Raw genomic sequence first — 12,501 nt, forward strand, 5'->3', positions numbered from 1 at the left:
ACCAAATTTCCACATATGCTTTCAGGGGTAGGCAACACGTAATTTCCTCCGGCAGGCTTCCTCAACCACAGCACATACTTCACAGTCCCGAATGACGTGGGTAGTCACTGATAGTGGAAGATCTGTTCCTCATTCTCCAGCCTGGTGCAGGTATCATCTTGGCCTCTATGGCCTGCTATCTCATGGGCCCATTGGGCCATGACTGATTCTCCTCTGTGTTGCCAGTCTAGTTTCATTGTTGCAACCAGGGCTGTGATGTCCTTCTTTGTACATTGGTTGGCTTTAGCGTTTTGGCACTCTTCTGTGGCCCAGTTGTTTGGATGAGTGCACTCACATGATGTATGAATACTCATCTTTGCTGCAGGCAATTTCTTGCTGCACCTTGGTGGCCCAAAAGGGTTTAACTCAACTTCCCAAATGTGTTCACTGGGTCATCGGGGCAGACCACTTATTCCAAGTATGGGCAGTAGTGTGATGGATGGGTGACACCTGTTCTTTGAACATCCAGTGTAGTACAGGCAATTGAAGCACTTATGTAAGTGGTTGTTCTGCTCCTGGTATCTCAGATGCTGTTTGGACTCTTTCATTGGTGGAAAGGGTCTTATTCAAGAGAATAAGCTCCTGAGGTGTGTAATTATCTTCTGACCCCTGGTAGCTGCAGTTCCAAAATCTCAGTGGTCAGCCTTGGATTCATCAGGGCTCCTTTGCCACATATTCCAGGAGATTACATCTCCTGAGGTGACATATAGGATGTCTTGCACTTATTACCAGTTTGGATAGGGCCCAGGGCTGTTTCCTGTGCCACTTCCAGCTTCTCTTGTTGGAAGGCTTGCTGTTGCTTGTGTCCCTGCATAAAGCAATCTTGCTTACACCACTGTTTATAGTTTCGTTAGTCAACTGTATCCAGGAATGCACATTTGTCAGAATCCTACCTTTTCAAGGGAATGCCTGAGCTTCCATTTAGTTGGTAGCTTTGGGAAACTTACTAATCTTTTCTACCACTTCACTGGATACGTCATCTTCCATCCATCCATTTAACTCCTAGTAATTGTACTTCTCTCTTAGTTTTCAGATTTCTGATGGCACACCTTACCTGTAGGAAGATTTTAATGACAGCTTAACCTTTTTTCAAATATTTTGTCTTTTGTTTGTCCCCACGGGATGATGTCATCAGTGTACTGCTGGTGTTCAAGGACACTGCCCATCTCTAAGATTTCCTGAATGAGTCTACGGCAAATGGTGACACCATGCATTCAGCCCTGGGGTAACTGATTCCAGGTACACTAGATTCCTTCCCAGGTGAAAGCAAATTGAAGCCTATGCCCTTTCATTATGGGAATAGAAAAGAACATGTTGGCTATGTCAGTGCTGGCATACCATTTTACTACTTCTGTTTCCAATTCTTACTGCAGCTAGAGGATGTCTCTTAAACTAAACCCTGAATTTACTCCCCTATTCTTGTCTACTTTTTTGTAAATAAAGTTTAGCCAAGCCCAACCGAGGTCAACCGCCACACTGGCCAAAAAAACAAAGCATGCTTTCAAACCTGTGTTGTGGATGTGTCTGTGTAGTGTTCCATATGCCCCTCAATGCTAAATGCAACACCTCGTTCCAAGCCCACTTTGACAGCCTGCTGCCTGCAAACAGAACAGTAGTGATGAAGATGAGAAAGGTGGTGGTGATAGAAGAGGCCTAAGCAAACTTCCACCCTCCATCAGATTGACTGACAACAGAAAGGCTCTGCTAAAATCTCTACCACGCAATCTGCCGCCCTGAGCTTGCAGCACCAGAACAGCATTGGTGGGTTCCAATAATACCTTTCAGAATTCCCACAAGGAAACTGGAGAGCAATAAAGGAGGGAGAGCTTAAGACACTAGCAAAAGCACCAGATTAGAAGTAAGAGCAACATTCCTCTCCTCGTAGGCCAGGTACCCAGGCCCTCAGGTACCCACATTTTGCCACCTTTTCTTCCAGCTAAACCAGTCTGATTCCCACTGCAGGTCCTCATACGTCATGTGTTCCAATCCACAGACCATTCTAAAGGTCCTGCTCTAGACTTGTTTCAGTGTGTTGACGTCTCTCCTTGTACCTGGAGCCACCCAAACCAGACACAGTATCTAGATGCAGCCTCATCAGTGCTCTGTAGAGGAAATAATCACTTCCTTCACCTGCTGGCTACATTTCCACTACACAGTCCTGACTACAGTAGACCTTCATGACTGCAAAGGCAGATTGCTGACTTCTGTTCAGCTCCTTGCTACTCTTCTCCCTCCCATTGGTGACCCTCCAGTCTGTCCTTTTGCAAGGTGCCAGTGCATCTCAGTGCAGGACTGCCTTTATGGAACCTTTATGGAGGTTCATGCTGGCCCATTCCTTGTGCCAATCAAGCTCACTCTGTATAGCTCCCTCTGAATTTCCCTATAGTTTATCAAAGGCTAACAGTCATCTCCAAAATATGGACTGCCAAATGTAGCCACTCCAGGATGCCTGTTCAAGACACAAACATAGGAGAGTCACTGGATTTACTCTTCAATAAATTCTTGGTTTACAAGCCTTGTACACTTTGACCTTTGGCTGACAGGTAAACAGTCCCTTTCCAGTGGCAAAATAGCTTGACTCAAAACAGAGGAGATGATGATATCAGTCCCCCAAAGTTACTTCAAGTGGTGTGGCTGGCAGTAGGAACCTTGAGATTTTTCTGTGGCTTCACAGGGCTGTAGGCTATGCTGTAGTAATTGCATAGAGCCCATAAGCAGAAGTCAATGGCAAAAATGCCATATCAGCTTTGCTTATAGGCAGACACTGAGGGCCCTGTGCACCACTCAGGGCAATACGAGGACCAAGGAAGGCTCTGATAGTCTGGCATAAAATGCAACATTTTGTTTTTCCTATACTGCAGCTATCAACACTTAACTGTTACCTGTATTCAATGCAATGTCACAGTAATAACAATCTCCAAACCAAGCTTAGAAAGAAAATTTGAGTCCTGCAAAGCTGCAATTAAGCTACTATACTTGTGTCTTGGAACTGTCAGCAGCAATAAATGCAATCCAGGAACCCTGAAAGACACTTGAGAAAGCACGGGCAATGTTTGGATTCATCTTGTCACTGAGCTAACTAGAAGGTCCAGGTCAACACAGCAATGCTGAATTGTGGGTACGTAGTTCTCAGAGTAAGCTCAAGGCCCGAGACAGACAATAACATGCTGCAGAAAATGGGATTGTACATGGTCATCCCTTGGAAGCTATGAGCATCCTTTTTCAGTAGGCCTTCTACATGCTTCTTTTCAGACCAACAACTTTGTTCAGCTGCTGCCATTTCCTTCCTTCCTTTCTTCTTCCCTTCTTACTGGGGACTCCAGCAAGAAGTAACAGAAGGAAGCAACTTGAAGTGTTTTATGTGTGATCATTGCAGATCATTAAAAAGGAAAGAACATATGAAAACCAGTTGACTCTCCGCTGTTCATTCCCTTCCACCCTTGCTCAGACCAGGAGTGCAGACAGGTCTGTTTCATTTCTATTTTGTTTTTTCCCCTGTCCAAGGAGCTAGTGCAGCAGCCTGTTGGGTGGGGTTTATTTATTTATTTATTTAAACAAGCATTAAGAGCTCGCTTGTTCTGTTCAGGCACCATCCTAGGTACTACCTGAGGACAGCACAAATAATGAACAGCAGCAGAGGACCAACTGAGTACCCCAGAGTGTAGCTCAATAGTGCAGCAGGGTGAATATGAAATCACAGGCTGGATGAAAGATGGCATGTGCAGCCTCCACCAACATTGCCACACAGTGTTTGTATCGCCAACTTGAGACAATGATAGCAAGAAAAAGGGCAAATACTGAACCTTATTGGGATGGCGAGGAGCAGCACATAAATGTGTCATCCTCCAAGCAGCAACCAGTTTTCCTCAGAGCATAGTCTCAGGTCATGTTCTTTGAGAAGCTGGAAATGTGTTTTGGACCTTTGCACTTAGGAGAGCTCTGCACTTTTCATCCCGGCTTTAAAGACTTAATTTCAGAGTCAGAGAATAAACTATTATTACCAAGTACAGAACCCACGGTGATGACTGTACTTCCACAAACCTTAACATTTTTTCCAACAATGTCAGGAGCTGTGAGATGTAATCTTGGCCACTAAAACTCTCCTACCCATCATACAGATGTTCACAGCTCAGGGGCTTTCATCACGCTGTGAAATACTTATCAAAATAGAAGTCTGCAACACGCGATTCACTGGTGTTATGCTGTAAACAGCAATAACTGGATTCCTTGAGCACCTCAAGGAATTGGACAGCAATGTCATTCACACATGCACCCGTGTTGTTTTGGCACAGCCCTTGCAAAGGTGCACAGGGCAGAACTGAGCTGTATGATTTTTCAGACTCCAAACCAGATTATAGCCTAATGATTATTTTCACTACACAATTAAGACACAGAAACACAAGTTGTTCTTAAAGGCTGCTTCAACTATTGGCTGTTCAAGATAATCTGAGCAAACTTTGACAATTAGAGGAAGAAAAGGGAGAAGTTTACGATTTTTTTTAAAATAAACTTTTAATGTGCTATATAGGCATGATCGCTACGAGATCTTCCACCTATATGCAATACTACACACTGCAACACACCACATTTTCACTGTACATTAAAAATTCTGGGCAGAATATTCCTTCATTGGAAAAATATCATACAATCACTTAAATAAACAAAGACAACATTACAGTGCAAACAAAATCCTGGTTTTATTTATTTTGCAATTACTGAATACTTTCTAGAAGTCCTTTTAAAAAATAATCGGAAAAAACTTTCCACAGACAACCAACATTTTCTGAGATGATTTCCTCTTGCTGAACCAAGAACCCATCTGATCCTTGAAGCTGTAATAAAGTGTATACACATTTGTATGATGCGTATTGACCTGATTTGTATGAAGCAAGGGATCCCAACCCGAAATCCGCAGGCAGCAATAAAGTGGCACCTGCTGGCTTCAGCTGACTTTCAATCAGGCCCATGACAAGAAAGTTTTGGTACAACAGTTATCCCCATAAGCTAAGCACAACGTGCTTAGAGAAGCCTGTCAAGGCCTTGGTTAACGATGCTGTTGGTTTCTACTGGTAATTGCTGTTAGAGAGAGTATGGGCTTTTCCGTTACAGAAGAAGAGGCCATAGAACAGCAACAATTCTCAAAAATGCACTTCAACATGCAAAAGAAGAAATATGATATATTCCTGCCCCAAGGGGTGTTATGGAGTTGCCAGAGCCCACACAGGCAAAGACTCAGCAGCAGGTGCAATCTGATTCCTAATCTCTGCGAGCTCTGCCACCTTCATGAACTCCTACTCTGGTGAGAGAAGAATATGTTAACTTAAATGTGCCTGTACGCTCTTGCCGATTGGATGATGTTAGGAGGAGAATGAAGAGTCTGCAAAGATTTTAGGGAAATAAAAAGGGTATGTAGACGACTACATGAAAAAGGGTGTGTTTGGTGTCACTTGCAGAGGAGTGTTGTCTCTTTGTACTGCATTGTGCCACACTTCTCTCAGAAAACCAGTAAGAAGCAATTCCAACACAGCTTCAAATTCTGTGTGAGATAGGGACAGTTTGACCCACTACTGTCACTGCACATAATGGCACTGGGTTCCTCACATATGTGTGATCCCCTCCTGTTCAAACTGTGTCGGATGTCATATAAAGAACAAGGCAGGCTTAAAAGGAGGCAGAACTTTCATCACCAATGACATTATATGGGAAATCCTTGAGGTTCTTATCAGATTAGACAATACAATGAAGCACTACTTTTACAGACAGTAAGTGGTTATTCTATTACAATTTTCAGATTTGCATTTCTTTCTAAGCATACATAAAAGGGAGTAGTAGGTAAGAAAGCTGAATTAAATAACACATAATTTCACAGTCCTGTTGCAGTCTGTAAAATACATAAACTGCATATAACCAGTTTGCTGCTATAACAGCTGATGGGTTATTGCACAACATTCTAGACGTAGGTGGGAGATGGCACAACGTGAAGACTACCAGGCTATCAATTCCCCAGTTCCACTTTTTGCACAATTATATTTTTTTCACTTTTCCCATTAAATAAGCACGCAGAGCACGTAGAAAATCTCTCTGCAGTTGACGGGCACTGAATTGGCGGGACTAAGGTATAGAGCAGCTTCTGGAGTGCTTCTGGCTGACAGTGACTGAAATACAGCAGGAGGCTTCTGCTCATAGTGAAAATAAACACTGGCCAGAAGGTACGTGTCAAGGGACCATATTTTAAGAATGCCTTGGTACACCAGAAAAACAAATTCTGCTCTGCTACATACCCCAGTTCTCATTTATGCAACTGCAAGAGCCATCTTATGGAAAGTGACACACACTTGTTAGTCTTCTACTTCAGTAAGACAACTGTTTGACCAACCTCATGCATAAATACTAACCCACATATTAAAATGACTCATTCTCAACTACTTAAAACATTATGGTGTAACTGCCCCAAACAAGAAGCTGCCTGTGTCTATGAATGAAACTTGAAAATGAAGACAGTATCCCCTTAAGAGATTAGTGTACCAAAAAAGATAAAAATATATAACAAACTACTTTTTAATTACATTCCCTGTTCATAAATAATTAACAATGATTTGCTCTCACAAAATTATTTTAAGATTGTGTGCCTAGTAGTTCAACATTTGACTACCCCAAAAAACTGCATTAAAAAAAACCAAAACCCACCAAGCTAAGTGACCAGAGCTACAAAGACTTGCCTGCTAGGCAGCTCCTTCTCAGGTCCACCAAGAACACCCTGGGGTGCCTCAGAGTCAGGTTACTCTTTCACATGCAGAAGTTTCTCAGGGTAGTAAGACAATAAAAGTCGCTGGTGTTTTACTGCTGAGTAGAACTTGTCGATTCTTCTCAAAACACTGAGAAAGAACTTTCATTAGGAAGTACTTTTACTCACAGAGAAGCTCTGTGGAAGGTTATCTGTTCTGCTTGCACTAAAATAAGATTTCTTTCTCTTATGTAGAAGCACAGTTCTAGAGGCATGCTGCAGCATAAGAGTCTATACACACAGTCCCATACACAACTGCAGAGTGCCCATGTTCCCAAGAATAAAGGCTGCCGCTCTCCATCACAGACTCAAGCACTGAATTCCGGCAATGAATTATGTGCAACCCAGCTTACCTCTCACCTCCCATCCACAGGAAGGGGTGAGACTAGATTATTAGAGAGTCCGCACAGCCACAGGGTAGAGCAGTGACAAGTGTTCTGCCCCTTTGATGGGCAGCTTTTTTGTGGTGTAGTAGTGGATGACTTCAGGAACGCTGTCGAAGGGAGGGCTGTTCTGACCCAAGATGTATTTCTCTTTGGTTTTCGTCAGTTTCATGTGCATAAAACCTTGGCTGCTCCTGCAAGGAAAGCAAAGTGTTAGTTCATGCTTGTGCATAGGGAAGAGGGTAGCAGCGCCACAACAGGCTCTCCTTCATGACATAGGGGAATGCAGGAGAACAAAATGCAAGTAGTTGCTGGGTGACAGGCCAAGACTGTGGCCAGACTGATGGACAGTGACTGCAAGCTGCAAACCCCCATGGACAGTCTAAAACAAAGGCAGCCTAAACTCATATTCTGTTTTCACCACCTGTGCTGTATGGATACAGGTGCAAGGCTGGCTTACCCTGGAATTGATCCAGATGTGTGCCAGAGGAAAACCCCTTTCCTGTCCCCCCCAGTGTTTTCCTGTGAACATTCACTTTTCACTACAGCAAATCATTATTCTGGACCAAAAGGTATCATTGATTTTGGCCTGTCAGAAGTCTGAGGCTCTCTTCATAGACACATAGGCAGGCCATAAGCAGGTGAGGAAAGGCCTGTCCTGTCCTGTCCCATGGATACCTCAGGACATACCACACACCCATCCCACCCTTGCAGCAACTGCCCAGAACATGGCTATGTGCAGAACCTGGTGGCTTCAGCCAGAAAAACTTCCTCAGATGAGCCCATTCCTAAGATTAATGGCATAAAGACTTTCACCTGCACTGTACTGAGCAAAGGCTGCTATCCTGCAGCCCTTCTACAGGCAGAAACCAGTCAGTGACTTCCAAACCAGAAGCATTCTATTCCTAGATGACCTGCCTGCCTGCGCAGTATGCTGCCTCTTTGAGGAAAGGCTCATGATTATACAGGTAGGAAAAGAGTGGCATGGTAACTGCCCTGTCTGTTGCCACAAAAGCAACCCATCCAATATAAGTGCAAGGTCCTGAACCTGGGTCATGGCAATCCCAGGCACAAATACAGGTTGGGCGGAGAATGGACTGAGAGCAGTCCTGAGGAGGAGGACTTGGGGGTGTTGGTGGATGAGAAACTCAACATGAGTCAGCAATGTGTGCTTGCAGCCCAGAAACCAAACTGCATGCTGGGCCGCATCAAAAGAAGTATGGCCAGCACGTCGAGGGAGGTGATTCTCCCCCTCTACTCTGCTCTGGTGAGACCCCACCTGGAGTACTGCATCCAGCTCTGGAGTCTCAGCACAAGAAGGACACGGACCTGTTGGAGAGGGTCCAGCAGAGGGCCATGAAGATGATCAGAGGGTTGGAGCACCTATGCTATGAGGACACGCTGAGAGATTTGGGGTTGTTCAGCCTGGAGAAGAGAAGGCTCCGGGGAGACCTTATAGTGGCCTTCCAGTACCTGAAGGGGGCTTACAGGAAGGATGGTGAGGGGCTCTTTATCAGGGAGTGGAGTGATAGGACAAGAAGTAACGGTTTTAAACTGAAAGAGGGGAGATTTAGATTAGATATTAGGAAGAAATTCTTTACTGTGAGTGTGGTGAGGCACTGGAACAGGTTGCCCAGGGAAGTTGTGGATGCCCCATCCCTGGAAGTGTTCAAAGCCAGGTTGGATGGGGCTTTGAGCAACCTGGTCTAGTGGGAGGTGTCCCTGCCCATGGCAGGGGGGTTGGAACCAGATGATCTTTAAGGTCACTTCCAACCCAAACCATTCTGTGATTCTATAATGCCACTCTGACTGGTAGCACCCACACTGCCATATAATACAGTAGGTGGTAGAGCTGACCTCATCTTTTCCCAGCAGTGACCCTTCAGTGTCTTCTCTCTTTAGCATGTCATGTAGGCTATCTTAAGTTTGTACAGTTTAGACAGAAGAAAACAAGAGCAAAGGACAGCTCCACACCTCAAGATGTTAAAATGAGGCCTAGAGGCTTTTTACAGCTTGCTAACTTTACAGCTCCCTAACTTTCTGGCTCAAAACCATTGTTTCCTCCAAGTCTGTTCAGGGACAAAGACAACAGTGTTAAAACTGCAGTCAGTCTATGTCAGCAAAGAAGCCCAGTCTAAGATAACACAGAAAGCTACAGCAGGAAAACAAATCATGCCATATTAAAAGCAGCTCCTCTGAAAACTGCCATTTTCTAGTTAGCACGAGCAGCACTTACTTTGGAAGTGCCTGTAGCGCAATCAAGCTCATATCTTTCAGATTTGTTCAACAATTCTCTCAAACTTACTGGTGAGCACAAACCACCACAGGCACTGCATTTACAGCTTTACATGCTTAAAATCTTGCTCTAAACATTAATTTCTCAGTGGAAAAAAATCTCTTTTGTATCATGATTGCTTTCTAAATTATTTCCTTTAAACAGGGGTGGCATCTTTAAATATTATGAAGAGAGATGTATTGTTCCCTTCCTTTGGTTCACTATCCATCTGCTCATTTAGCCATTGAAAGCTGACTGCCTAAGACTAATAAACCTGGAGATTTTATTTGCATATAGCTTTTTTGTTAAAACCAACTGTTAACCAGGATCTTTGTGGAACATCCCAGATGATTCAACTGTCAGATGGCCATTGGCAGATGAGGTTATCTTCATTCAGTCATTAGTCATCTTCATTCTCAGCTACCTCTTCTGATTATTAAGCGACATCCCTAACAGCCTTCAGTCCAACAACCCCATTTTCTTTTCAATGCAGTATGTTGGAAAACTGGGAGGAAATGAATGACCATCTAACCTAGCATTTTGACTGCTGAAAAGCAGTTATTTCCCAACTCCATACTATCTCATGCCCTATCTCCTTTGTATCTTCTCCCCTTCAGCGAACGTGGTGTTTCTTCACCTTTTAGAATTAGACCAGGTCAAAACGTAGAGTTTCCCTTTTGCAGGTCTTCCTCTTAGTAGTGTTTTGTGGCTGCTTTGAAATGGATGTGGATTTTATTGTTGTTTCTTGTGGAATAATAATTCCATAAAAAAATCACATCCCACTATATTGGGGATGTATGTATTCTGTTTTTCTTCGTTCTCATGTATTTCTGGTTTTTTTTGGTTCTCCTAAAAAAATCGGAGTTACTTTCATTAGGTAAAACCCAGTCTGAATGGAAAGGTCTCAGAAATGGATTTCAGAGGTCATTTTGTGTGAGCAAGAGCAGAGGTGGCAACTGGGAGCTGTGTAAAAGTGACCTCAAAGCTTTGCGGTGTCAAGCATGCCAATTTTCTGTTCACAAAGGAGAACTGAGAGGCAAGAACATTCAGTCAGTGAACTGATTCTACTGACTGTTAAGTGTTTGAGCCAATTGTTATCACCACGCTGTTAATGATGGGCTGAGTTCTAATTTCTATCCCTGCTACTTCTCTGGATGTCCAGAACTCTTTAAATTGAGCATTATTCCAGGCTTACTGGTGGATGAAAACAAAGTCATACTTTCAAATACTTTCCTCCTTCACTCCCTTCAAGTCTCCTTTTAGTTTCTGAAAGTTACATTGTGAATCTGTTATCTGCCTTCCTTGTTCCAACTAAACCAACTGAGCTGTCACTAGTTGCAGCTAGAAATATCAAACCAAATATTTCTCATCTTCTAAAATGAACAACAAATTAAGTTGGAAGAAAGTCATCTTCGCACCTTGAAACCATGCCCCTGAATTAAGCACTTCCAGGTGTATAGGATTCGAAACTGTTCACATCTACACTACGGATCCCTGTGCTGCCTCCCCCTCCCCTTTTGTTCTTGAAGTCTGTCTTACAGTCTACCCTCTTCTGGTCTGGTATGCCTGGACTCATTGAGAACCAGTGCCTATTAGTAACTGGCAAGGGCAGAATGCATCTACACTTATTTAACAGCACTATTGCTGCCAGACCAGTGACTAGGACTGAGAGAGAACAGAGAGAACTGTTCAGAAAGGAATCCGGAAGTTGTACTCCTCCCTCCTCTCCTCCAAACCATTTCAATCTAAGCTCGGATTTTAGGCAGTAAGATTACTGAAATTTCAGGTAGCTATAAGGAAAAAACCTCATCGTTAACTGGTTGTAAATCAGTTTCTGATTAGTTCTCTTGAGCACTATGAAGTCTACCTGAACAAGTACAAGCAGAACATATGCCTGATAGTGAGTAGTCCTGGTTTTGGAATACCAGTATCTCAGCTCTTTCAACAGCAACAACTATTGGAACCTGCCAGGCCCAAGGTTTTCAAAGAACAGAACCTAAATGGCAATCCCAAATTCAGATATGTGAACACTGATGAAAGACAGTACCTTGGAGAGATCAGACATACGCATTTTACAAGAGAAGATGCTGGGACCTGATCTGTCATGTGGTATTATTACTGTGAATTCTGAATGTCACTATCATTTCTTAAATGTTGCAATAATTCTTTGCCAAGTTTTTGTGTTCAAATGAGGGAAAACAGTAACAAAACAGTGCCACTACAGACAATATTCACTCCTTCCTTTACTTATTGCAACCATTCCCATGAGTTTCAAATATAGAACAGGAGAATTCCTAGTTGCTAATCCCTGCACCAAATTGCTTTGGAACTCTGAAGCACAGATGTTTACACAGATACAATAATTGACATGTGACTAATAGTCACACCTCATTTAAGATGTTTTGCAACACAACCATAAAACCAAGTGACTTTGAATTGCAGCTTTCCCACAATTTTCCTTCCGTTTTCAAAACCTGATGAGGATGTGAAAGGAATTGTGCAGACAGTACATCAGACTGCTTTTTTTTATCTTATGCCTGAAGTGTGATATAAGACCATTCAAGAAATATTAATTAGATGTTAAGTCTAGTATTTTTTTCCATACAATGTTAATGGCTTTGAAACATCATTCATGTTCATGATCAGAAAAATAGGCCAAGCCTTCTGAACACTGTTTTTGCTGAAGGAGCAGATTTTGTCAAAACAGTTTTTTATGCATTCATTTTGATGAAATGTCACTTGGGCAAGGAAAGACGTAACAACGTTGCAGTAACATAAGAAAAAAAAAACCATTCTAGAAATGTAGGATACACATGTTGTGTTGCTTTGTTTTTCCATTCTGAAATGCCTTTCTGTTTCAAAATTTTATTTTACATTATATGCCATCACTTTGAAGAAAACCTACAATGTTTCATGATCAAAACCTATAATGTTTCATGCTAACCTACAGCAACAAAGAAATAAATTAAAATCTTCTCTGAAAAAGAAAAACTCATTTCTTTTCCCACAGATGAATGATT

General features: G+C 42.7%; 1 protein-coding gene across 2 annotated transcripts in view; it reads right to left on the bottom strand.

The window, feature by feature from the left end:
* Positions 1–5,790: 5,790 nt before the first annotated feature.
* SHB (SH2 domain containing adaptor protein B) overlaps positions 5,791–12,501 on the bottom strand; it is a 68,854-nt gene continuing 62,143 nt past the window's right edge. For both annotated transcript variants that reach the window (XM_054185602.1, XM_054185603.1), the window contains one exon: positions 5,791–7,400. In XM_054185602.1, the coding sequence (XP_054041577.1) occupies positions 7,217–7,400 (184 nt within the window). In that variant the 3' untranslated portion in view covers positions 5,791–7,216. The remainder of the gene's footprint in view (positions 7,401–12,501) is intronic.

Source organism: Rissa tridactyla, chromosome Z, assembly GCF_028500815.1.
Source record: "Rissa tridactyla isolate bRisTri1 chromosome Z, bRisTri1.patW.cur.20221130, whole genome shotgun sequence".
Taxonomy (NCBI): Eukaryota; Metazoa; Chordata; class Aves; order Charadriiformes; family Laridae; genus Rissa; species Rissa tridactyla.